This window comes from Taeniopygia guttata, chromosome 4, assembly GCF_048771995.1.
Source record: "Taeniopygia guttata chromosome 4, bTaeGut7.mat, whole genome shotgun sequence".
Lineage (NCBI taxonomy): Eukaryota > Metazoa > Chordata > Aves > Passeriformes > Estrildidae > Taeniopygia > Taeniopygia guttata.
In genome coordinates, this window is record NC_133028.1 from 53595651 (window position 1) to 53619543 (window position 23893).

The 23893-nt window shown below is 44.1% G+C and overlaps 2 protein-coding genes across 2 annotated transcripts in view; one reads left to right on the forward strand and one right to left on the reverse strand.

Annotated features, from left to right (window-relative positions):
• POLR2B (RNA polymerase II subunit B) overlaps positions 1-10661 on the reverse strand; it is a 16753-nt gene extending 6092 nt beyond the window's left edge. The window contains exons 1-16 of the mRNA XM_002192182.7: positions 10509-10661; positions 10260-10332; positions 9290-9440; positions 7699-7811; positions 7208-7427; positions 6125-6283; positions 4946-5110; positions 4240-4436; positions 3399-3518; positions 2858-3044; positions 2014-2157; positions 1629-1768; positions 1391-1502; positions 771-925; positions 323-521; positions 31-199 (exon numbers count right to left, since the gene is read on the reverse strand). Of these exons, the coding sequence (XP_002192218.1) occupies positions 31-199; positions 323-521; positions 771-925; positions 1391-1502; positions 1629-1768; positions 2014-2157; positions 2858-3044; positions 3399-3518; positions 4240-4436; positions 4946-5110; positions 6125-6283; positions 7208-7427; positions 7699-7811; positions 9290-9440; positions 10260-10332; positions 10509-10527 (2323 nt within the window). The 5' untranslated portion in view covers positions 10528-10661. The remainder of the gene's footprint in view (positions 1-30; positions 200-322; positions 522-770; positions 926-1390; positions 1503-1628; positions 1769-2013; positions 2158-2857; positions 3045-3398; positions 3519-4239; positions 4437-4945; positions 5111-6124; positions 6284-7207; positions 7428-7698; positions 7812-9289; positions 9441-10259; positions 10333-10508) is intronic.
• A 36-nt stretch (positions 10662-10697) lies between these two features.
• On the forward strand, positions 10698-18299 carry NOA1 (nitric oxide associated 1). Its single transcript, XM_030271736.4, has 7 exons — positions 10698-11690; positions 12712-12876; positions 13587-13798; positions 14982-15113; positions 15748-15864; positions 16684-16801; positions 17389-18299. The coding sequence occupies exons 1-7, from the start codon at positions 10751-10753 to the stop codon at positions 17592-17594; spliced, it is 1890 nt and encodes a 629-aa protein (XP_030127596.4). The 5' UTR covers positions 10698-10750; the 3' UTR covers positions 17595-18299.
• Positions 18300-23893: the final 5594 nt, after the last annotated feature.

Sequence of the window (23893 nt, forward strand, 5' to 3'; positions counted from 1 at the left end):
TTGTTCTATGAACATGAACTGACAACGCACCTGCTGGCAACTCTCTGAACCTCAAGTACTCCATAGAGCGTGTCGTTACCAGGGGCTTCTGGGGATAATATAGCACATGTGCCAGCGTATCCATACGGACATGGAAGTTGGTGATGTACACTCCCATAGCCTGTTTACCCATAGCAGACTGGTACGTGTTCCTGGGAGACTGGACAGACAAAGGGAAGACCAATAATTATGTACATAAAGCTCCTTACACACACACACACCCCCACACACCGTGGGTTTTCTATCAGCTTTAAAAGCAGGATGCCAGCAGAAGTGCACTGACCTGATTGTGATCAGGGAAAGGGATAATAGATGCACACACTCCCAGGATCATGGATGGGTGAATCTCACAGTGTGTGTATGTTGAACAATATGCTACACCTTTCTCTTGCAAGTCATCTGGAGTCATTGCCAGCATCACAGTCTCTTCTTCCAGGGTGTCAATGTACTCTACTACACCACTGGCCACGAGATCCTGCCAACTGAACAACCAATAACTCAATTAACACTTAAAATTGGTCTCTTCAGCAATGACAAGAACAAGGACTTCTCTGGCTTATTATTACTACCACTGCCTCAGTGTGATTAAAAAAACTGATTAAACTACCAGGCAGAGAAAGCATCTTTGTGCTGCACAAAGCTATAAACATTCCTCTCTCCAACCTAAGAAAACATGCACCTTCCAGGATGGAAAATGACACCTTCCGCTGATTTTCAGGAATGTGTCTCACCTGTAATTGTTATACTCTCGTTCCTTCAGTTGGTCAATGTGCCTTTTCTTCAGCAGCAACTTCTGTTTCTCCACAATTAAAAGGGGCCGGCAAATTCTGCCTGCATCAGTGTAGATGCGGATTTCTCGCTCACGAATATCTCTGATCATCGAGACCTGGGCAGGACAGCAGCACCTCATGAGTACAAAGTCTCAGCTTGGAATCAGAACTACAGAACACAAAACAGGATAACCAAATTTCCTAAAGCAAAGACTTTCCAGGCACTATCAGAAACACAGAACAAAGAGTAACACTCCTACAAACAGGAGCATTTCAGAAGATTATTTTCAACTGTTTTGTCTTTCAACTGGAACATCTTTATAAGCAAACAACCCCCCTAAAAAAACCAACCCCACAACCAAGCAACAAACCATACATAATCAAGCGTATTAAAAAAACCCAAACAAATCAAATGCACCAAGTACAAAAACCTCTCCAAAAAAACACAGAACAAACCCAACAGGAAGTATGTTCAGAAAGAGACTCGCAAATAATGTTACTTGAAACTTGCAAAGTGGTATCAAGGCATTATCCTCTCTTGCCTGAAAGGACACCCAAACTTTAGATACAGAGATTTATACCTCTGACACAATGATGTCCATCTGACGACGAAGCTTCCTTAGGGTATTCATCAGCTGCTCTGGATCTTTGTGTATTCCTACCCAGCAGCCATTAACAAATATCTTGGTAGCACTAGAAAGGGGAAATACAAACAAATAATAATTAAAAATATCCCACCCCACCAAATAACCCTCAAACCCTTGAAGTGTTGTGCAGGACAAAGTTTAAGTCTGTTGAAAGAGTTTTATTTGCACGTACTCAGCTATTGCTGCTGGAGATATTTCTTCTAGGTTTTCCATACTCCATTCTTCCAAGAATTCCAGAATTGGGGATGGCTGAGACCCCACAGAAATGTAAGCCATCAGGGCTAAATTCTTCACAAGTCCTACTGCATGACCCTAGCAGAAACACAAAGTTAACCAGCATTTTCAAATCAAGGCTTTCCCCCAAGAAGTTTAAAGAATTTAAACTTAACTCCTCAAGGAACTGGATGCAAAATATGCGTCCAACCACCCAGTTAGCTATAAAGCAAAATATTTGCATCAGCATTATTAAAAAAAGTGCAAGAGATCATCACAAATGCCAAAGTTACAAAATGACCGTGAGGGAAAAGCAGTTAGTACACAAATCTCGCTTTCATTACCTCAGGGGTCTCAGCAGGGCAAACCATTCCCCACAGGGTGTTGTGCAGCTGCCGGGGCTTGGCCAGTTTTCCATCTCTCCCAATGGGCGAATTCAGGCGTCTCAGGTGGGAAAGCGTGGATGCAAAAGTCAGGCGGTTCAACACCTGCACATTGGAAGGAGTTCAGTCAGTCCAAGCTTCTTAAGTGTGTTGCTGGCAGGCATCCATGACACCCTCGCACAAAGGATCAATGGCCTCTAGAAACAATGTGCTTAAAAAGAACTAAAACAGCTTTGATTTTTGTTAGCTGCACTATTTAGTTCACCTCCACTAATCTCATACTACCCGTAGAATCTCAAGCTCCTAACTAGTGTTTCAGTGGCAGAAGTTCCCAGAGCATGCTTTTACCACAGCAAGACCCTGGGCTAATAAAGTCAGTGCTCCTCATCATTTGCCATGGAATATCTAACTTTTATATTATAAGGTGTCACTCAAGTTTTTTTAACTGCCTATGAAGCACTGGAAGTAACTAAAGCGAAGAAATCCATCCTCCTGGATGATTACCTGGGACTAGGAATTTACACAAAAGTGTATGATCTAACAAAAAAATCTGTACAAGAGTTACACCAACTGTTTAGCAGTGAATACAATAGCCAAAGCAAACAAACCATGACCAAAAAAACCCTAAACCACAGATCCATGAAGATCCAACTCTTTGGATCTTCATCTGTGTCACCTAAGGAAATTCCTTTTAAGAATGTATCTGTTTAACATATAACATGCATGGCTGCTAAGCATTGTTAAACTCTTCCATGAGAACAGCTTTACCATAAGAACTGTAAACCTGACAAAGCTCTTATTGTACCTGAGATACTCCTGCTCTGGCCTGATGAGCTTTCTTCTGGTCACCCCAGTTTCCAGTTGCCAATGAATATTTCAAACCATCTGAAATAATTCTTGTTTTAATTGCCAACTCCAAGTTGAAATCTTTCCCTCTGTCAATGAACTTTTGTGCATATATTCTCACTTCCTTCAGCAAATTCTTGAACATTCTGTAGAAGACACCGAGAAATCTGATTAAACAGTGCTGTGCAATTCAGCCTACTTGAGGCTATTTGAAAAAAATGTCACTGGCCTCCTGAAAAGAAGCAATTTGTAACCAGACTGAGGAGGCAGAGTGGAATAAAGTAAATCCAACTGTTTGTAAACATGCACAAAATATGCTTCAAAACAAGTCAATGCTGGTCACCTGGTGTTATAGGAAACTCAACCACTCCATGAAAAAGTCATAATTAGACAGAAGCCGCGTTGCCCAAGACTGGCTGACACAATAGAATTAGTCTGACTTAGAAGCACAGAGCTGGCAATGCCTCTACTATGAAAGAAAGTGTGTATGTGATAGTTACCCTCTGAACAGGAAAGCCAAGAGTGGCCCAGCAAGATCCAGTCTTTTGTTGCCATAATGATCTCTGTCATCCAGCTCTCTTCTTCCCAGTGCTGCCAGCAACAGTCTATGAACCATATACCTAAGAAAATAAGACAGTTTATGTTTTAAAATGACAGCAGATATTCACAACAAGAGTACATGTTTTCACAGATAAGTCAGTGAACTCTTTCCTAAAGGCTGCCCATTCTAGATCTTTAGGATACCACTGCCCTAAAATAAACCTCTTCAGCACATTGTTAGAGGTGGATGACCCACAGAAAGTTCAGGCTAAGGATGGAGAAAATAAAATATTTACAACTTGATGGTCATGCCTCTTCTGCTAAATATCTGCCCTGTACTGTAATACAAGCTCTGTTTAAGCACATGCAATCAGGGATAAAATCACAACTCTCCTGATGCTACAGTTCATCTGCATGCCAGTAAGCAGTGATCAAGACAATGTGCTACTAATTTTAAAGAGTGGTTTACATTACAGTCAGCTTATCAGTACTTATCTAAATCCTAGTTATTAATTTCTAGATGTTATCCATGCAACTGGATATCAAAAAGTCATTTAGCATTATCATCATATTAACTTAAGATCCAAAATGTGTTTGAGGCTCATTTTGTTCCTTTATTTTTTTCCTAGTTTATCAAAATTTGCATTTTCTCAGCCTGAAAAATATACCAGTGCACCAAGGTTTATCACAGAGTATCCAGAAGACTGAGGTTAAAACAAACTTCCATTCAAGGCATTCTTCCAATCATATATATGAGTAAAAAATATCCATTTGCAGCTGTGAGACAGAGCTCTGACATACCCTAGAAAATAGGCCTTTTTGGTTTCACAGAAGTCACTGACACCAACATGTGGAAGCATTTCTTTCTGTAAGACTTCTTTGGCATACTTGATTCTCTTTTCTTTAGTGACACCTGGCTTGGCACCTCTTGAGCCAATGAAGTTTAGGGCAACATTTTGCTCTTGAATGACAAATGCTTCATCCAGAGATGGTTTGACCTAGGGCAGAAAAATACAACAAAATCCTGTAGCAACCAGTGCCTGTTGTGGCTGAAGGGAACTACACAGTAGTTTGTTAATGGTTCTTTTCAGGCTCTGCTAATTATTGATCCAGGTCTTTCTGGCACTAGAAAACAGCAATGAAGCATGTAAGAAGAACACAAAAAAATAGTTTAAACTTCAGAAAATAGTTCTCATTCACGTTCATTCTAGGTCTGATGCTATTTCAGGTATAATCAAGATTTTACAGTTAAAGTCAACAACAGCAGGAGAAGACCCTAACACTCCAAATACATATTAACTCTTAAAAATTTCCACTGTGCTCTATTCCCTTAATGTACTCCTTAGAATAGATTCAGGCAGCGAACTTTCAACATTTCTAATACAAAACCCACAAAAATAATAAATAAATAAATTACAACTGGAAAATGAACAACGCTTCAAGCGATGACTACCTGCACCGACACACCACCAAACATGAGAACAGAAAATAATTTAATATATATTACCATTTCCATCATTTCTGGGTCTTCAAAATCATATATGATGTGCTCTAGAATGTCCCTGTCAGACACAAAGCCGAGTGCACGGAAGACAATGATGATGGGCACCTCTTGTTTGATATACGGCAGAGTTGCTACAATGCGCTGCCCGATGGCACTCTTCTTTGCACCCTACAAAGATGGGGAGAGCAGGGCTTAGGCTGAAATCATCCTGCCTTTCAATAGAGTCTCTAAAATCATCCTGCCTTTAGGTAAAAGTCTCTCTCTGGATTTGAGTGATACAACACAAGCATATTCATTCAAGCATCACAGGAAAACATGGCTTCTCAGCAGGCCAACTAAGGAGCTACTATGCAACCTTACTCCAGCAATGACTTTTTATTTTAAAAACAGTTCAAGCTTTAGAAGCCTGTGAAAACTTGTAAGGTTATTGCTGATACAAAGGAATAGAAATACTATTTGTTCACCCATATGCATAATTTTTCTCCCTCAGTTCCAAGAGCAATCCTATCCACTTTCAGTCTTCCTTCTGTCAGGTTTAACTCAGCTTTTCCAACCCAATGTCCAAGTGATTATTCAAGTAGCTGCTCTCCTGCTCCAGAAGGAAATGCTGTGGGATGCAGAGGAAATGAGGAGTGCCTCAGACATCAGGAGTGAGAATACTGCAAAGCTTCTATTTAAATTGCTCTTGGAAAATTTCAAAACATCAGAGCAATACTAAATGAGTACTGACACCTTTTGCTTTAGAAGTAGCACTTACTTTCCCTCACAGGTGGCACAATTAGATGTCAAATATGAATTAATATGTGGTCTGCAAAACACATCTCAACACTAGCTTGGCCATCAGCAAGTAGAGGGTCCCTGCTCTTCTATTTATTCTTCATGAAAAAAACAGGACCCAGCTTGTCTGAATTTTCTAAAAACTCATGTACAGTAATTTAAAAATTATTTTTAGCCTTGCCCTAAAATCTGCCACAAATTGAGTCTTCATTTCAATCCTCAAGTTATTTATCAGAGAGACAGGTATAATTTATAACAAACAAATTTTCATTTACTTTTATCTTCTTTACAACTTAGCGTGAGAAAAAATTTCTTCTCAAAATCCCAAAAGCAAATGACACAAAGAGACAGGACAGTAACAAAACTCCTAAATCAATCTCTGGGGTCATTGCTGCCTAGCCATACCTGTCCACCTCTGGCCAGCATGCTGACCCATATAGTACTCGTTGGTCGAGAAGAATTTTCCAGACAAGATCTACACTCTCCTGTGTAGGCATATTTTGAATCTTTCTTTGCAAACACATACACTGTGTTTGTAGCCATTTTCTCCTGAGCAATCAGAACCTGTGTGAGAAACAAGAGCACCAATAAATAACTGACAAAACAGAATACTGAAAGTAACACTCACACTGTTTCTACTATTCCTTCAGGTGCCTCAACTTTTAAGAGCACTGCACAGCCAAAGTCAATTGGCCAAACTCTGTATTTTAAAAATATAGACTTAAAAAAAATATAAGCTAGTTAAGATGGAATAGCCCAAACAAAATATAAGCTAGTTAAAGTGGAATAGACTCAGGGAACACTGTTGTCTTTTATTACTTACCACACATGCTGGCTATGCCAAGACATTTCACACACTGATAAAGAAAGCATTTCACTATCTGTTTTTCCAAGGCCAATGCACTACACAGGCAAATTTAAATGCCAGCACAACAATCAAAGCCAGAATTTGCTTTCCCCCAAGAAGAAATAAAAAATTATGATTATTTTGCTGTGTTTCCCCAGGTTATATGAGTTAGAAAAAACTGTCAGTTTCACTGGTGAGGCACTAACAGGGTGTAGATATGATTTTCTGAAGCTGCTTCCACAGCAATAGAGGCAAGAACCTTTTCTTAAAACGAAATGCATCTGTATAGCTGTGAACAAACTGGAGAACACTCAGAGTGAGGAACTGCCTCATTTCAGAATGCATGCTGCTCTGAAATACTGAAGAAGGAAATCAAAATATCCAGAACACTTACTGGCAAACAGTTCACAAAACCAAAGAAGGGAAGAAATGAAGATGGCAAATGTGCCTCAAAGAAGAAAAAGTGGCTTGAGAAAGCCTTAACAGATGACTAAAAGCCCATCTTTCTGCAAGATCAGGAGCTCCCACAGTATCTCTGGTACACTGGAATAAGAATGTTTATGCTCCTGGCAAAACATATGGGGACAAGTAACAGAACTGCCAGTGTCTTCAAAGATGGCTGTGTAAGGTATATCCCTTACCTTTTCTGATCCATTAATGATGAAGTAGCCACCAGGATCAAGTGGGCACTCATTCAGCTCACAAAGATCACGGTCAGTTAAACCATTCAGCAAACAGTATGTGGAACGCAACATGATAGGAATTTTTCCTATAAAGGTTTTCTGATGCTGGGTCTGCAATTGGTCCTCCCCTTCTTTAATGACTGTTTTAGTTATATCCACATACAAGGGGGCAGAATACCTACAGAATAAAAACACCACTGTGTCACCTGTCAGTTACTACCTTTCTGTACAAACCTGAGTATGAAGGCAGTTATTCAAGCACTCACCGGTGTATTAAGCATTATTACCAAATCACCAATCACCATCTGCATTTAGCAACTAGACATGGAAGTTTAAATAAAGCAGCAATTATTACATTTTTAAGGCACTACTATATTGCAAAAGGTTATTAATTAATAAGGCAGAGGCAGTTCTTCCTTGTGTTTATCCACCACAGAGTTGGCTCTTACGTAAGGTTTCTCAGTCTGGCTTCATTTGGCATCATAGGTGAGGGTGCTCCATCTCTTTCCCAGTGTGTAGGTTTGGATAGATAGATTTGTTCAAACTTCAACAGATACCGGGGCTGGAAAACAAGAATATATTTACTTGTAATGGAAGAAACATCTCTCCTATTAGCAACCAGAACTGTACAGCCACTACCAATAAACGAAAACACAGCAAGCTGGGTAGCACCAGTTCCTAGGAAGATTCTATAAGACAAGTAAACAAAGTAAGACTTGAAGTTTTTGGAAAACTATCTGGTTCTTAAAATGCACAAAAGCTTCCTACAACAGGAGGTGGCAGACCCTTGTTGCAAATGTTTTATAGGTAAAAAAATCCTCAATCCTTATGTGAAGAAACACCTTTTCCTGGATTTGCAGCAACAGCCACATATAGTACCATTTCCCAAGTTCTCATGAAAGCTATCTTAAGGAGAATACCATCATTCTTATCTCTGAGCATGGCTGCTAAACCCTCTCATGTGCTCTAAACTGCCTTCAAAATTTGAGACTGAGAAGCAGAGGGAGACAGAAACAAAAAAATCAAGTTTTCCCAATACACACAGTTTCCTTAAATTAGTCCAGCATCTTCAAATGTGGTGAGAGATTGCCTGCAAGTGACTGAGGAAAAAGCAGGTTTTCTTTTTCTCATCTCTAAACCTGTTCCTAAAAACTTGCAAATAATAAATGAGAATAAGACACTATTTGAGAAAGTAAAATAATAGCTTTTGGGCAAAAGGAAGCCCAGCAATAACCATGCTTGTGATTTCAACAGAGACCAAGCACAGCACAAACGTCAGCTGCAGAACTGCACAAATAGAGAATTCTGCCATAATATACAGAGAATAACAGAGGAAATATTAAGAATTAGTGAGCTAAATGTTTATGAACCATTTGCCTAGCAAAGAAACCAAAAGACATCTCACTTATTCTCTACAGGATAGTTGTTTGCTGGCAAAAAATGCCAAGGGACAGGAAAACCATGTAACAAATTCAATGCTCTGGTGTCCCAGAGTTCCTTTAAATCCCTATAGGGAAGCATCAAGGTAGTGACTGACAGCAAGGCAATGGCTCATCACCATCTGCACTTATGGAACAGGGATCAGACTACACCAGGGACACAGGTGAAAGCACCAGAGCCACTGCAGAAGGTGCACACTCGGTGTAGAGGAGCACACTCATCACGGGGTGCAGAATAGAGACAATCTGTCCTCTTCAGAACATAGTTCCAAGGGAAGAACATGAACAACAGCACCCTTTGAAAACTGGGACCTAACTTGAGTCAAAGCTAAGAGAGAAGTTTTCAGCCATAAGCCTTGCCACGGTAAAGCTGCTTAAAACCAAAATCTCACCAAAACACAGCTTGCTCTTGGCTACCTGACCTGCGCTAGTAAACCTCTGTCCAAGCAGTTTTGCAGAGGAACTGACAATATGAGCTGCAGCAGCCACTTGTTCTCGGTCATTTCTCAACTCAAACAGCAGGACAGGAGTTGAACAGAACTGATGTCAAATGATTTTGAATTGTAAAAACACATAATCTCTGCCAAGGTTCTTCACTTACTGGCTCTTCCACTTCTCCTGAGGCATGCTGGGCTTCTGCTTGTAAATCAATTGGTGGAGCATCTTCAACAATTCTCTGCACAGACATCTGAATAAACTCATCAAATGAATCCAACTGTTGCCTGACTAAACCCTTTTCATCAAAATAGGAGCTAAAAAAAAAAAGGCAGGTTAATAAGAAATCTTAATTAATATGCTTCACATATCAACAAACTTAAAACATATTTATAACCAAAACTCCACAAGCCATGAAATATAGTACAGAATCAACCATGTTTATTTAACCCAAGGCATTCAAACACAGATGCTCCTCATGAATGTTTAGTAATTCCCTCCCTGCCTGAAGACACAGACATGTAGGAGTGACAAACTTGCTGCCACCTCTTGGCTAAGCCACGACAGCATGCACAGCGAGTGCCTCAAATTTCCCTTAAATTGGAAGAGAAACGTGATGACAAACCTCACTGAAAGGGCTCCAGGTCAAGTTTTCAATAATACCTGTAAATTACTTTGATTTAACTAATTTTCCTAGCTGCAGTAAACTAGTAGGACGCCCCCAAGTCCAAGTAATAGTATTCAGAACTTTTAGCTTGGATCCCCTCTGTTCCAGCCACACAGATCCTGGATGCTCACATTTTGCTAGAAAAAATGGTGAAAATGCCCAAGTACTGATTTCCTAATACCAGCAACAACAGTGAGATTAATGGGCAAAACCACGTGCTTGATATGGAACAAAAACCACCCCATTCTTCACTGGAAAACGCGTGTGCTGGGGGTCAGCAGTACTTCTCAATCCCAGCCGACAGCCCTTTGTTTCTACCAAAAGCCCTCCTGCTCTGCAGGTGCTGCAACACACAGTTTAGCGTAACCAAACCGCAGCTCCCAGGCGTGTTCCCGGGAGCCAGCTGGATGTCACCTGCAGACCGAGAGCACAGCGTTTGAGGGGTAAGGACAGAGTTCTAGCAGGTCACCTAATAACAATCCAGCAGGCTTCTTGCCACAGGTCGGGCGTGATCTCATCATCGTCCTCATCATATTGCATATCTGCGGGGAAGCACAACGCGTGAGTCGGGCTCCGACCGCCGCCGTGTCCCCCCCCGGCCTGGCTCGGGGAGAGGCACTACATCCCCCATCTCCGGGCTCCCGCGGGCACCGGCGCCATCCCTGGCAGGGCTGGGCGGGAGGGAAAGGAGAGGAGAAGGAAAAGGGAAACCCCTCACCTTCGTCCGCGTCGTACATGGCGGCGGCGGGAGCGGCGGGAGCGGCGGGAGCGGCGGGAGCGGCGGGAGCGGCGGGAGCGGCGGGAGCGGCGGGAGCGGCGGAGCGAGGGGCGCGCGGGGCGGGCGAGAGCGCGGAGCGGCGCGGGCCGGCGGTGGTGGGACGGCGGCGGCGCGACCCGTGACGTCACGCCCGCGTCTCGCGCGAGGCGCACGCGCGCCCCGCGACGTCAGGCGGCCCCGCCATGCTCCGCCTGGGCCCCGCGCTGCTGTTCCGCCTTCCTCGCCTGGCCCCGCTCCGCGCCCCGCTGCGGCCGTGCGGGGCGGCGGCGGCGGGCCACGGCACGGAGCAGGAGCGCTTCGTCTTCCTCGAGTATGAGCCGGACCCGGCTGAGAGGGCGCCGCGCCGGGAGCGGGAGGTGAAGCCGCGGCGGGAGCGGCGGGCGCGGGGCGCGGCGGCAGTGGCAGCGGCGATGACGAGCCTGTCGGACCCGTCGGTGCCGCCGAGCGGCGTGAGCTGCTCGGGCTGCGGGGCCGAGCTGCAGTGCGGGGACAGCGGCGCGCCGGGCTTCGTGCCGGCCGAGCGGTACCGCAGCCTGCTGTGCGAGGGCCCCGCGGCGCTGCGCGGCGCCGTGTGCCGGCGGTGCTGGGCGCTGGCGCACGGCGGCGGCGCCCCGGGGCTGCGGCTGCCGCCCGCCGAGCACCGCCGCGTGCTGAGCGACGCCCTGCGCCGCCCGCCGCGCCACGGCCGCGGGCCGCTGCTGCTCTACGTGCTCGACGTGACGGAGCTGCCCGACCCCGTGCTGCCGCAGCTGCCGGCGCTGCTGAGCCCCGACGTGCCCGCCGCCGGCGTGCTGGTGGTGGGCAACAAGGTGGACCTGCTGCCCGCAGACCGCCGCGGGCACCTGGGGCGGCTGCGGCAGCGGGTGGCGGCGGCCTGCGCCCGGGCCGGGCTGCGGGGAGCCGCGCTGGTGGACATCCGCCTGGTCAGCGCCAAGACCGGCTACGGCTTGGAGGGGCTGGTCAGCCGGCTGCAGCGCTCCTGGAAGTGCGCCGGCGATGTCTACCTGCTGGGCGCCACCAACTCGGGCAAGTCCACGCTCTTCAACACCCTGCTGCGCTCCGACTACTGCAAGTCCCGCGCCCCCGACATCATCGACAGGGCCACCGTGTCCCCGTGGCCAGGTCAGGGCACCGCTCGGCCCTTTATAGCCCGGGTAATGGGAGATGTGGGGTGTGCAGAAAACAGTGAGATGTGTGCCTCCGGGCTGCTCTCGGCCACCCCTGCATTAGGAGAACCTGTCACCAAAGCAATACGTGCCACCCTAAGCACCTCCATGGTGGGCAGCAAGCTCCAGAAGTGTGCTATCTTCACATTATTACCTGGGAGGAGTGGCTGAAGTGTTTAACCCAGAGTAAATGAGGTCTGGGAGACTGCATCTACCTAAAGGAAGTTGTAGCCAGGTGGGAGTCAATCTCTTCTCCAAGGTAGCCAGTGACAGAAAGAGGACATAGCCTTAAGATGCACTAGGGCAGCTTTAGCTTGGGCATTAGCAGGAATTTCTTCACCAAAAAGGTGATTAGACATTAGAATGGATTGCCAAGGGAGATGATGGAGTCTCTGTGCTGAATGTGGCACTCAGTGCCATGGTCTAGTCAATGTGGTGATGATGTCAGAGATCTTTTCCAGCCTACTTGATGCTGTGATTCCTCACAGGGGGCAGTAGGAGTGGGATGCGTGTGCTGAGGGTGCTGCACATCCTGTAGTACTGAGGCTTGTTAAACCAGAGTGGGTCTGTGTGCACCCCTGCCATTTAGGATGGCACCTGATGTGCATGCCTTGCTCTGTCCCTATCCATTAGCGGTGTCCTCCAGTCTGGAGAGGCCGGGAGGTGGAGTGGTGAGCACCTGTAGGCCAAACCAAGTTGTCTGGAGTTGAGACTTTTCTGGGGTATACTAAGGCTTTGAGACCCTTTTATTCAAACTGTAGATGAGAACAGCTCTGAAGCAGGTGAATGGCTTGTTTTTGCTTCCCCCAGTTGGGAGGCTGGTACTTTATGGGAGCAGCTGTAGTTCCACTTCTGACTTTGTGTTACTGGGTTTCACCAAAAAGTTAAAGAAGCCGTTTTTTTGTAATCTTGTTCCTCAGATCTGGAATGTGTGAAATAGTCAGAGATCCAAAAGTGCCTTCTGTTTGTTTTTCCAGGAACAACACTGAACCTGTTGAAATTTCCAATTATTAACCCTACGTGTGACAGGATATTCCGAAGGCAGGAGAGGCTAAAAGAGGAGGCAGCAAAAACAGAAGATCAGCTAAGCAGTGAAGAAAAAAAGTACCTTAATCAACTTAAAAAGCAAGGTTACCTAGTGGGTGAGTAGAGGTGTTACCTTTCTGCTTCTAATGGAAACACTGCATTACACAAGGGTTAAGTTACTTTGACCAGTGTTTGCTCCCAGATTAATGGGGGCAAGACCTCTATCTCCTCTACAAGCAGCATCATTAGTACTTTTGAATACTTGTCAGCTGCTGTAGTAGCAGAGCATTCCTCTGCAATGCGTCTCCTCTCTGAAGGAGGCTGGCAAATTCTGATAGCTTAGTAGCTTGCAAGGATATCATATTGCAGGTATGGGCCATCTCTTGTTCCCAAATAAAGAAAATAAGTTTAATTTTAAATAATCACATCTGAACTGCAGGCTACAGGGGTTGTACATCATTTTAGTATGTATTCAAAAGAAGGGGTTGCCAGAAGACAGTTCTGGTTTTCAGATAATTCTGTGTTTGGCAGTCTGAGGCATTGAAAATAGAAGGCAGCCTGCTTTACCATAAATTGGAAATAACTAAGTGTCTGTGATCTGGTCCTTGCTGAGATTTTGGGGCACGAGGAGTGCTAAGCAAGAATTAGAGAAGGGATTTCTTATCATTTTGGCTTTTGAACACACAAATTTCTAGCCACACAGTGGCTTCATCACCTTTATACTACTGATGTGCATTTCTTTTAAGCCATGAAAGGGGCAGATGTTTGATTGAAGGAAAGCAAGCTAATAAGTAGATTAACAGGAAAACCTTTCATTTTAATCCAGGAAGAGTTGGAAGAACATTTAAACAGCAGAAGTCTAGCGCTGAGATTGACTTCGACCCTGACAAGCTCTCTTACAGCTTGGATGAAGATCCTAGAGACGAAGATCCTAGAGAGCCCCCTAAGAGGTTTGAGGAGAGGGAGGAGTTCACTCACAATGAAGTGAAGGATGCTCGGTGGTGTTTTGACACTCCAGGAATTGTAAAGGAAGACTGTGTATGTACTCTGTGGTGCTGTGTTTTGGGGTGACAGGGTTTGGGAGGACTGTTCTGCCTTATCTGCGTCTGTGGGAGAGTGCTTCTGCCATAGTCTTGGCATTAGGATTCTCTTTGCCTGAGATTTGTATTAAGATAAGGTTTGTATGTACTGGAGAGGGGTTCATGTGGTAATGCTGTTACATTTCTGAGTAGTGCAATACTGCCAGCTTTACAAAGGAGCTGCAGGACCGCGTCACCAAGCTTCCACAACCTCTGAACCAAGGGAAGTAAGCAAGAATGCTCTTAGCAAGTTCACACCAGTATCACCCAATGGAGCTGACACTTCTTCAGTTCTCCCAACCTACAGAAGAAGGTGGAGCTTAGGGGGATAACCAGAGTTGTATGACCACCCCATCTTAGAGAAAACATTCTCCTGAATCTAGGAGGTTCTGCAGTGTTGCTGCTACTGGCTCCAGTATGTCAGGCATTTGTCAGTAGAGCAATGCCCTGCTGTCAGCCAGTGCTGACAAATTGCACATGTCTAAAACAGGCACGTTTTTGCTTTAAGTCTTTTAGTACCCATGCACAGCTGCAGGTCATCTTTTTGGGAAGATTAAACAGTACAGGCAGACAGGAAGGTTCTGAAGAGAATGAAGTGCAAAAGCAGTGCTGAGACTTTATAGCTTGAGTGCTGTTGCTGTTTTCATGAACACTAGAAGACTTCTGGTTTTCTAATGATGTATTTGTCTGACCATAACCTGCTTTACTAACCTGCACTCTGGTCTCTGTAAAGACTGGCATCATCTTAGAGACCTGGATTAGTATATTGAGGTTGTCTGTGTCCTTCCCTTCTGATGGAGTTGGATACTTGTGGAAAATACTTCCTGCATCCAGAAATAGTTGCTTCTGATTCTGATTATCCTCACACTCTCTTTTGGAGAGCTCCATGCCAAGTTTCAGATCAAATTTTGTTCCTGCAGTCAACGATCAGTCTGAGTGGAGGACAAGCAGATTGTGGCAGATTTTGGCAGGGGAGATTCTTCCTGTTTCTCGCTTACTGCGTAGACCAGAATTGAACTGTTGTGTCAGATGTTCTTGACATTGCTTTGATTGGTCTTTTTCTTCTATCAATATAATGCCAGTACTAATGCCATTGTTCCCACTGAAACATCTGGAATGAGTTATGACAATTTATTTTGCAGGTTTTGAATCTCCTAACAGAGAAGGAAGTAAAACTGGTTCTGCCATCACATGCCATTGTTCCACGGACCTTTATTCTCAAGCCAGGAATGGTCTTGTTTTTAGCAGCCTTGGGACGTATAGACTACTTAGAGGTAAAGGAAGAAAGGATTTCAGGAGCAGTTGTGCTCAGATCATGACAGAAGCTCCTGCCTCAGCCTAGACCTTTGAACCTGGAGGAATTCCTGCCCGTATTTCTGGCTGCTAGCAGTGTTCTCTGACCTTCTTCTCTCTTCCTGCAAATATGATGAGACTGCCTGCTGAAACTGCTCCACTGACTTTACATAGCTTGAGAGCAGCTGGAACCTAGTACTGTTGAATGAGCACAGTGTGTTACAAGTGTAGGGTGATAGGAGAAGTACCTACCAGATGTCCATCACCTCTTGCATTGAATAAGCACACTGAGTTTGTTCTTGTGAATTAAATGAGAGCAAAGATCTCTCTTGGATGATTTACCTGAGCTGAGAAGCTGTGCTGGCCATAAATGTGGCATTGGGGGTGCTTTGAGGCAGGATGGTGAAGCTGTGGGTCTTCTCTTCTGGAAGCTCAAATCCCAATTTTATATAAACCATGGCTTCTGTCATTGGCAGAGGCAAGGATTTCTCAAACAGGGAAGGGGCATCAAGCAGGGCAGATTTTCAACATGCAGGAAGGAAATGGGGCAGGAGGGAGCAATTTAGGGCTGCTTTTCTCTTAACATAGTTAAGATCCTTTTGGTATTTATTTCAGGGAGAAAAGCCTGCCTGGTTTTCTGTCTTGGCTTCTAACCTGTTGCCAGTCCATGTTACTACACTGGGTAATGCAGACACTGTCTATGAGAAGCATGCAGCCCAAGAATTCCTAAAGGTAAGGGGATGTTCTGGGGGGAGCTTGTGGCTGCAGGTAGGCAGGACACCTGTCTGGGGTACAACTGACAGGGAACATCCACAGGTATCAGGAGTTTGGGACTTGTGCAGTGGGTGAGTGGAGATGGGCCATGTGGAGCAGTCTTGCACAGACTGTGGCTGAAGTGTGTTAGGAGAGAGCACTCAAGATGACGCATTTTCAGCAGAATTTCTGCTTCTAGCATTCAGGCTGATAAGATTTGTAGTGCTCTGCTTAGTCATACTTGGCTCTTCTTGAAGAGCCTTTAAAGTGCAGGCAGCAACAGGGATATTTTCCGTTGCAAACCTGCAGACTGGGGTTTCAGAACAGATTCCAGCTGAAAAATTTACTTTTTTTATTCTTTCCCTGCTGGATCTTCTGCACATATCTTCATCTCTTGGTGGTCTGACTTTTTCCTTGGTGTGGCAATATTCTGTGTAGTACTTGCAGATTGATGGGAGATGGGGTCAGGTGTCCCTGTCTTGGTATTTCCATTCCTGTGCACATGGGAGGGCATGTGCTGTTACTCACATCAAGGCAGCTGGCCTGATCGACCAGCTGCATCCTGCAGTGGGCTCTATCTACATCTTTGCTCACCTCCCACAGGGTTCCTCTGCATGTGATCCTGACTCTGTTCTGACAAACCTGAAATAACTCCTGGAGGTTATTCAGGCCAGCTCTTTGACTGGCTAACAAATGTTTAATGTCTTTATTCTTCCTTGTGCCTTGCTTGCGAGTTTGAGGTAGGACTGCTGAAGAATCTCTTGACTGTTAAATCATTTCTCTGTGTTTTAATCTTAGGTTCCCATGGGTGGGGAAGAGAGAATGAAAGAGTTCCCCCCACTTGTCCCTCAGGACATTACACTGAAAGGAATTGGTACTACTGAGGCAGTTGCAGATATCAAGCTTTCCTCTGCAGGTAATTTAATATTTCTTCATCAGCTTGCTTTGCAGGGTCTGTGTCCTAGAAACATTGATGGGAAGAGGTCTCTGAAGGGGTGAGGCTCTATTTCCTGCTCAGAGCAGGACTGTCAACAACACAAAATCATAGCAGCCATGACTTTGTCCAGCTGAAGCGTGGCAGCCTTCAAGAATGGAGATTGACATCCATGCTTGTACAGGATGGCAACATTGGAATACTTTATGTTCTGGCTGCCATACAAATTCTATAGCATCAGGAATGGCTGTAACACTGTCAGCTGTTCAGGTGAGAGGGAAAGGGCCATTGATTGGATTCATTCTTCTGTTTTTGGTGCACACTGTCTGAGGGAGGTACACAGCATCCCTTACTGGGAAAGAGCTGTGTCTGAGAAGAGTGACATGGCTTTAGGTGCTGCCTTCTGTTGGGAAAGGGCTGGATATGACCTTTCAGCTTGGTTTCTCAAGGAACCACGTGAGAGTAGCTCAGATTTTTAGCCAGCTGGGGAGGATGTAGTTTGTGTCAGAACCTTGTTTAGATCCTAGGGATTTGTCTCCTCACTGTCCATATTCTCTGTGGCTGTGCAGGCTGGGTGGCAGTGACGGCTCACGCGGAAGAGGAATTGCTGCTCCGAGCCTACACTCCCAAAGGCACTGCGTTGGTGGTGCGGGAGCCTCCCCTTCTGCCTTACATCAGTGCCATCAGAGGGGCCCGGATCCCAGGTACTCCTGCCTACAGGACCAAAAAGCCTCCTTCCTTTGTGGAAAACCTAAGAACCACTGGAAGCAGATAGTGCTTCTCATCATCCGAGCAAGGCAGAAGACAGAACAGCCCCTGGAGAACCTGGTGACTTACTGGTATTCAGAAAATGTTGGACTCATTTTGAAAGGCCAGCGGGGACATTTTGAAAGGAAAGCAGGGCTAGGAGGGAGCTCCACAAGTCCACATTTGATCCAACTGCTGAACTGCAGCCATTATGAAGTAAGGGGCTGGGACCTTGCTGTTTGAGGGTAAACAGCTTCTCCCTGGGATCTGCATCAATGGGCAGATACCTTTACCTGTCCCCTCTTGAAATACAGGGTGGAACTCACCTGCCTGACCTGGTCTGACTGCTGCTTATAGACTAGGTGGTTTCTTGCAGGCATGCTCCCTCATGTCAAAAATCATCACCTTGTTTTTAAGGTGTTTCCATAGTTAAAGGGGGTAGAGGGAGTTGGAAGGAGCAGGGAATGCTCCAGTGTGGGTATGACCCTCCTAGTGGCTGATACTGATGCAACAACATCAACCAGAAGTTGTGTCCTTTCCCTCCTTCAGCATCGAGTGGATTAGGGTGGGCAGTATCCTGCTTTTGGACACAGGAAAAGTGATTTAATAAAAAGCAGGTCTGCTCATGTGCCTGAAGATGAAAGTTTTGCAATTCACTGCTTTGATTTGGTTTCTGTAGCTTGGGTACAGGTTTTTGAAACCAAGCATATAGAATAAATCTTCTCAAAGACAATCTTTTGTTGACCTAGTTGACAAAGCACTCTTTGTGTGGGCATGAGCTTCTTGCTAAACACATGAATGTTCCAGTGCAATAATAAATGTGCTCAATCTGCCAAAGACAGGCAGACAGAGAGACACATGACCAGTCAGTCTGCTGAAAGAGGCAAAAAAAGAGTATCTTCTAATCTCCCTACCATTTCACTGATGATTTCCTCAATCAGTCCATTGGTCCCAGAAGTGGCTCTGTGGTCCTTGGCTGTTGTCCTGAAGAAGCCTGGATGATCAGTAGAAATCCTCGGCTTATTCAGGATCCTCTTCTCACCATTGTTGCCTGTGGGATGTATTGGCATTACTTGAGTGAAACCTGTCCCTTTGCCCTGCTCTTTGTTTCCCCCATTGTTAGCCCAGACCCGCCATGTGGGTCTGTCTGCAGCCCCTGCTCAGGGCCACTCTCTTCCCCTGTGTGAGGCTGCTGGGGCCTCCTGTGGAGCCATGTGCTGTCCTCTGCCACTTCTTCACCTCTTCCTTGCCCTGCACTGCCGCCTCCTTCCCTGCTCCCTCCAGGGGCCAGTGAGATGGGGTGGGCCAGGTGGGGTCACAGCGGCTTTGAGAAGCGCTGGGTGCCATGGGGTTGGAAGTTCAGCACTGTCCTGGGGGAGTTCCCTGTCCTTGCTGGCAGCTGCCCAGTTCTCCCTGTGTAGAAAATCAGTTGTTCTTTATGAAGATTAATCTGCTGCCATTGAATCCAGGGAATGTGGTTCACATGTGTTCAGTCTTTGTCTAGACTTGAGTTCTTCCTGTACATTAGACAAAATATGTGCACTCTCACCTTGATTTCTCAGGAAAGCTTTTCTAGTTCTTTCTAGAAGAAAAAAAACTATGGCAGCATGTTCCTCACTGCTCAGGCTGTGACTCACACAGTGCTCCTGTTTTCCTCTGTTTCTCTGTTGTGAAAACCAGCACATGTGTGGCCACTCCTAGGATGTGCTTGGCAAGCATCAGAGCACAGGCAGCAAGATCCAGAAAGTGTTTTTCCAGTATGGGTATATAGGACTGTAGCTGTCTTCCTGGCTGGATTTCTTTGTGCTGTTGGCAGGCCTTATATTTGGCTGCAAAAATTACTGAAGGAGTTGCCAGCAAGACTGGTGTGAGGATTATCTGTTGCAGCTGTGCTAATCTTCACAGTGCTGTGCTTTTCAATTTCCCCTTCACAAAGGGAAAAAACACCATCTTTTTGATGTTTAAGAACAAGATTCTAGAAGATTTTTTTTGAGAGATTCTTTTTAAAATTACTTTTGTGATGATGGAAGAGAAAGTGCCACATTTTTCTCAACGGTTATAACATACACAGCAAACCAACCCCTGTACAAATTCTGCCCATTTTTTTGAGCGTGCCATGGATTTATCAAGTATTTTCCTTGACTTGCTCATAGCTAAATGGGAGAACCATGTTGCTTTGTGTATTTCTTCAAGACTGGGTATCTTGAACATTTTTAAGTTGGCAAGAGGCTAAACAACTAATTTATGTGTGTAGAAACAGCATGAACAACTCATGTTCAGTTTATGTCTTAAGCAAGAATACTGAGAAGAATGCAAAACAATACTGAGACAGGGACCTTTGCATCTTGAACAAATGCACCAGTCTAAACTTCTTCCTGGATGATTTACATCAGATGATGGTGAGAGAGAAAGAGTATCAAGATCTGCCAGAGCTGCCAACTTTATATTACAATCCAAAAGCAGGTGAAGGTATTGAAAGATACCAAAGCGACATTGGTATTCCTTTTCATCCTTGGCTGTATGACAGGTGTGTGGATGATGTACATCATGAGAAGGGGCTGGTAGACAGCACTTCCTCTGTGCATGTCAGGTGTGAAAGGCACTGTAGCTTTTGGAGGCAAAAGCCACTACAATGTTCTTGTGGGGGCGATGCAATTCTGCAGTTGCATGAATTCAGAGCTGTGCTTACAGGCCACAAAAAAATCCATCACTCCTGCCTGTCTAGCTTCCAGCTTAAAAGTAGCTTTGGTACAGATTTCCATAAAAACATCCATTGCTTAGCATAATAGTCATGGGCTGCAGAGGTGAATTCCCCTGGCTCTGCCGTTTTGCTTTGTAAAGTTCTTACACATTTGGTGGCTTTAGTTCTTTAAGAGCACTGCCTGGGGTGGTGTCACTCCATTCCCAATATGAAACACACTGTAATTTGCACATACTGTTCCTCAAACTTTAAAGAATAAAAGTTTGGATTTGTTTCCATCAGTGAAGTCTCAGGAAAAAGAAAGGTAAAAGGATGAAAAACTTCATACACTCAGAAAGTGAAGAAAAGGGAAAAAGTGGAGCAAATGGGAGAAAAACCTAAGTAGCAGAAACTGCCTAAAAGAGAACTGCATTTAGAGGCAAGGTTTAAACTTCGTGGTCTTATGTGCAAATCTCACCACAGGAACATATCTAAATTAGGGTCTGGACTTTGGGCTCCACAGAGCTTAAAACAGTTCTAAAATGGGGTACAATTGACAAGTGTTATGGTAACAGAGGGAAACGTAAATAGCTACAGGTTGTCCTCACAAAACTGTCAGAAATCTGCCCACAGAGATCAAATATCATGTTTGTGTGATCTAATGTATGCTCCACAACCAAAACCACAGAAGAAAATGTACTACATTTGTTTTAAGGGTGCACCTGAACTCAGCAAGCAGTTCTTGAGGTCTGAAACAATACCTTTACACAGTTACACATTTACACATTTGCAAATGGAAAATAAAAATGTAACTACAAAATTACCCTGTGCATGGTAGACTGTACTGCATTTAGTCTGAAATGAATAAACAGGTATGTAGTCACAAGAATTTTGGAATTTTAAATTAAGCTATCTACAGTTATAAAAGATTTTATTTTACACCTCTATAACATTTGATGTGGCTTTGGTTTATTTGTCTATAAGATGAGAAACCACTTCTACAGTACGTTCTGTATTTGCAAAACAAGCACATTTCATTTTAGAAAAACAGTGAAGTGAGGGAAGCCTGACATTTTTTTAAAAAGTCAAGGCAAGCAAAGTTAGAGGTTAGAAACAGATCCTTGATCTTCTAAATGTCAGATTTGCCAAGACTTTAATAAAATCCTGCAAATACAAAATATGTTGTAAACACTAACAACAGGACAAGAAAATAACAATATATCAAATACACATGCAAAGGTTCTGAAAATTTGCTGAACCTTTTGCAGTTATGACAAGCAGAGGAAATATGGGAAGAGAGAAAAGAAGAAAAAAGTGTAAAAACATGGTATCCAACAGAGGGAGGTTAACCTCACTGACATGCTGTTCATACTTTGTTACTCTGCAAGGTGAGGGGACCCACATGCAGAGAAGTTTGAGCATATTACTCATTTTTGTCCAAAGAGTAAGGAAAATCAAAGAAGTATAGGAAATTCCTCCCAATATATATAGGAAACATGTCACAGAGCATGCATGCATCTAAGTTTTTCAAATTAGTGCCTTAAAGGACATCTTTTTCTTGATGTGAAATAACTGGGAAATGCAGTAAATATCTTTCACTAGAACCTTCCAGGCAATGAACTGACACAGGGATTCACTGGGCAAAATCCTGCAGATTTTAAGGTTAGAGATTTTTGGCTAAAACTGTAGTGAACAGGCCAATGCTTTTAAATTTGAGTGTCCAATCTTTATGAATCCAGCGAACATTTTGGAAACAATCATCTGACATCCATGTTCCAACACACTCACTTGTCGCTGGGCTTTGTGCACTCTGGGCTCCCTCCGTGGAACTCTAGGACTTGTGGTTACATCTGTGTAGTAGCTCCCTGGAATTCTTCTGTGATAATACATAATACAACCTTTTTAAAAGAGCCTGTGACACTTTGAAATGCTGTGGTAGTCAGTACTGCTGAGTATGGAAGTCATAAAAAGGAATGAGTGTGTTTCAGGATCACTGGCATCTATAGGGACAAGCACCTTGGAATGAGTTAGGGAAATGGCAGACTGCCACTTGGTTCATTGCTGGCAATGTTTGAGAAGCAGGAACTAGCCAATTAAGCCAGTTCACATTAAATTTCTTCAGGCTGCTCAATTTGTTGAAATATAATACAATACTGGTGGGATATATCCTGAGGATGAGCAACAGTGATGTCCAAACTTCACAGTAAGTAAAGCTGCTGAGGCAAAGAAGGGAATGAACTGTATGCTGTTTATGAAAAATTATGCAATTGACTCATTTAATATCTTACAGTAAATCAATAGGGGCTCTTGTGGGATGAAACCCTCAGCAAATTAACAATGTGTAGTGAGTGACCTTGACAAATGAAAACCCTGAGAGCTGGGCTTAAGAATACAGTCATTGAGAAAGCAGTGGGTATACTAATAAATGGCATTTATTAGCCTAACTCCACAAAGACTAATTCCCTCCCCATTCCTAAGCCTACAAAAAAAAGGAAAACTAAAGACAAAGGGGGTCAGGAGGAGGCTGATGGCTGTCAGTGCCCTTTGAAAGAGGGACATGTAGAGGGGCATGCTTAAGAAAGACATCAAAACTACAGTAAGCCTAGAAATAACCAGAAATAAAATTGCTGATGTTTCCCAACAATGCAGGCCAAAACATGGTTCCTGTTTGAACCATTCAGAGGCTTGGTTAGGGTTATGATACTTGATTCTGAAAAGGCAGCCTTTCAGTCAAGTTTTGATTGAGGGGACTCTGTGGAATCACTGCAGAGTGCACTGCGCTTGTCTGGCTAATGGAGCATGAGAGAGGTGAAGCTGATGATGGTCAAGGGAGCAACACACTACAAATTAAAGGAACTGGCTCAAGTGGAAATGAACCCCACTGAGAGTGAGCACAGAACTGTTGTACTCGAAGTTATCCTTGTGTACAGATCATTTCACTGTAAAACTGAAGATCATTAAACATGCCTAATTCTTAGATAACTAAATTGAGGTTAAAGCTGTCATTTATGCCAAGCAAAGAGAAATTATAGCAAAACAACAAACAAACAAAACCTAAGCAAGCCCTTCATCATATTTTGGGCAGCCTCACTGAAATTCAAGGTCAACCAATGCACTAGGATGAAAATAACCGCATGTATAAATCCTTAGAATGCTACTTTTAAGGGAAAGTATGCATTAGGTTCAACTAGTTATGAAAAAAACATTTTGTTGCCTGTGACGGTAATTTTTGAAAATTAGGTTATTTTAAGTGTTAACATGTTTATCTTGAACTACATTATGAACATACGTTGGTAAATGGATGCTTGCACTATTCTATTTCCAGTCTTGGTTAGGACTAATGTACATGACAAAATCTAAGTGTTAGGAAAGTGACATCGTTCAATTTTCTGCCAACAGGTCAGCTTTTGAAAAAGCGTAAGGAGTAATACATATGCTTCTGATATTCAACAATCTGTCAAAAAAGGTTTATGTTGTTTTGAGTTCTCCTGAAATTGCATCACATTAACATCAAACCTCAAAAACATTTGTTGTGCTGGTAAGAAGATGGAAACCTATATGGAAATGGATATAGGTTTAAAAGGAAGGAAACCCTTCTCTTTTATTGCTTTTAATCTTCTAACTTCAATTAAACTGATTTCTAAGAG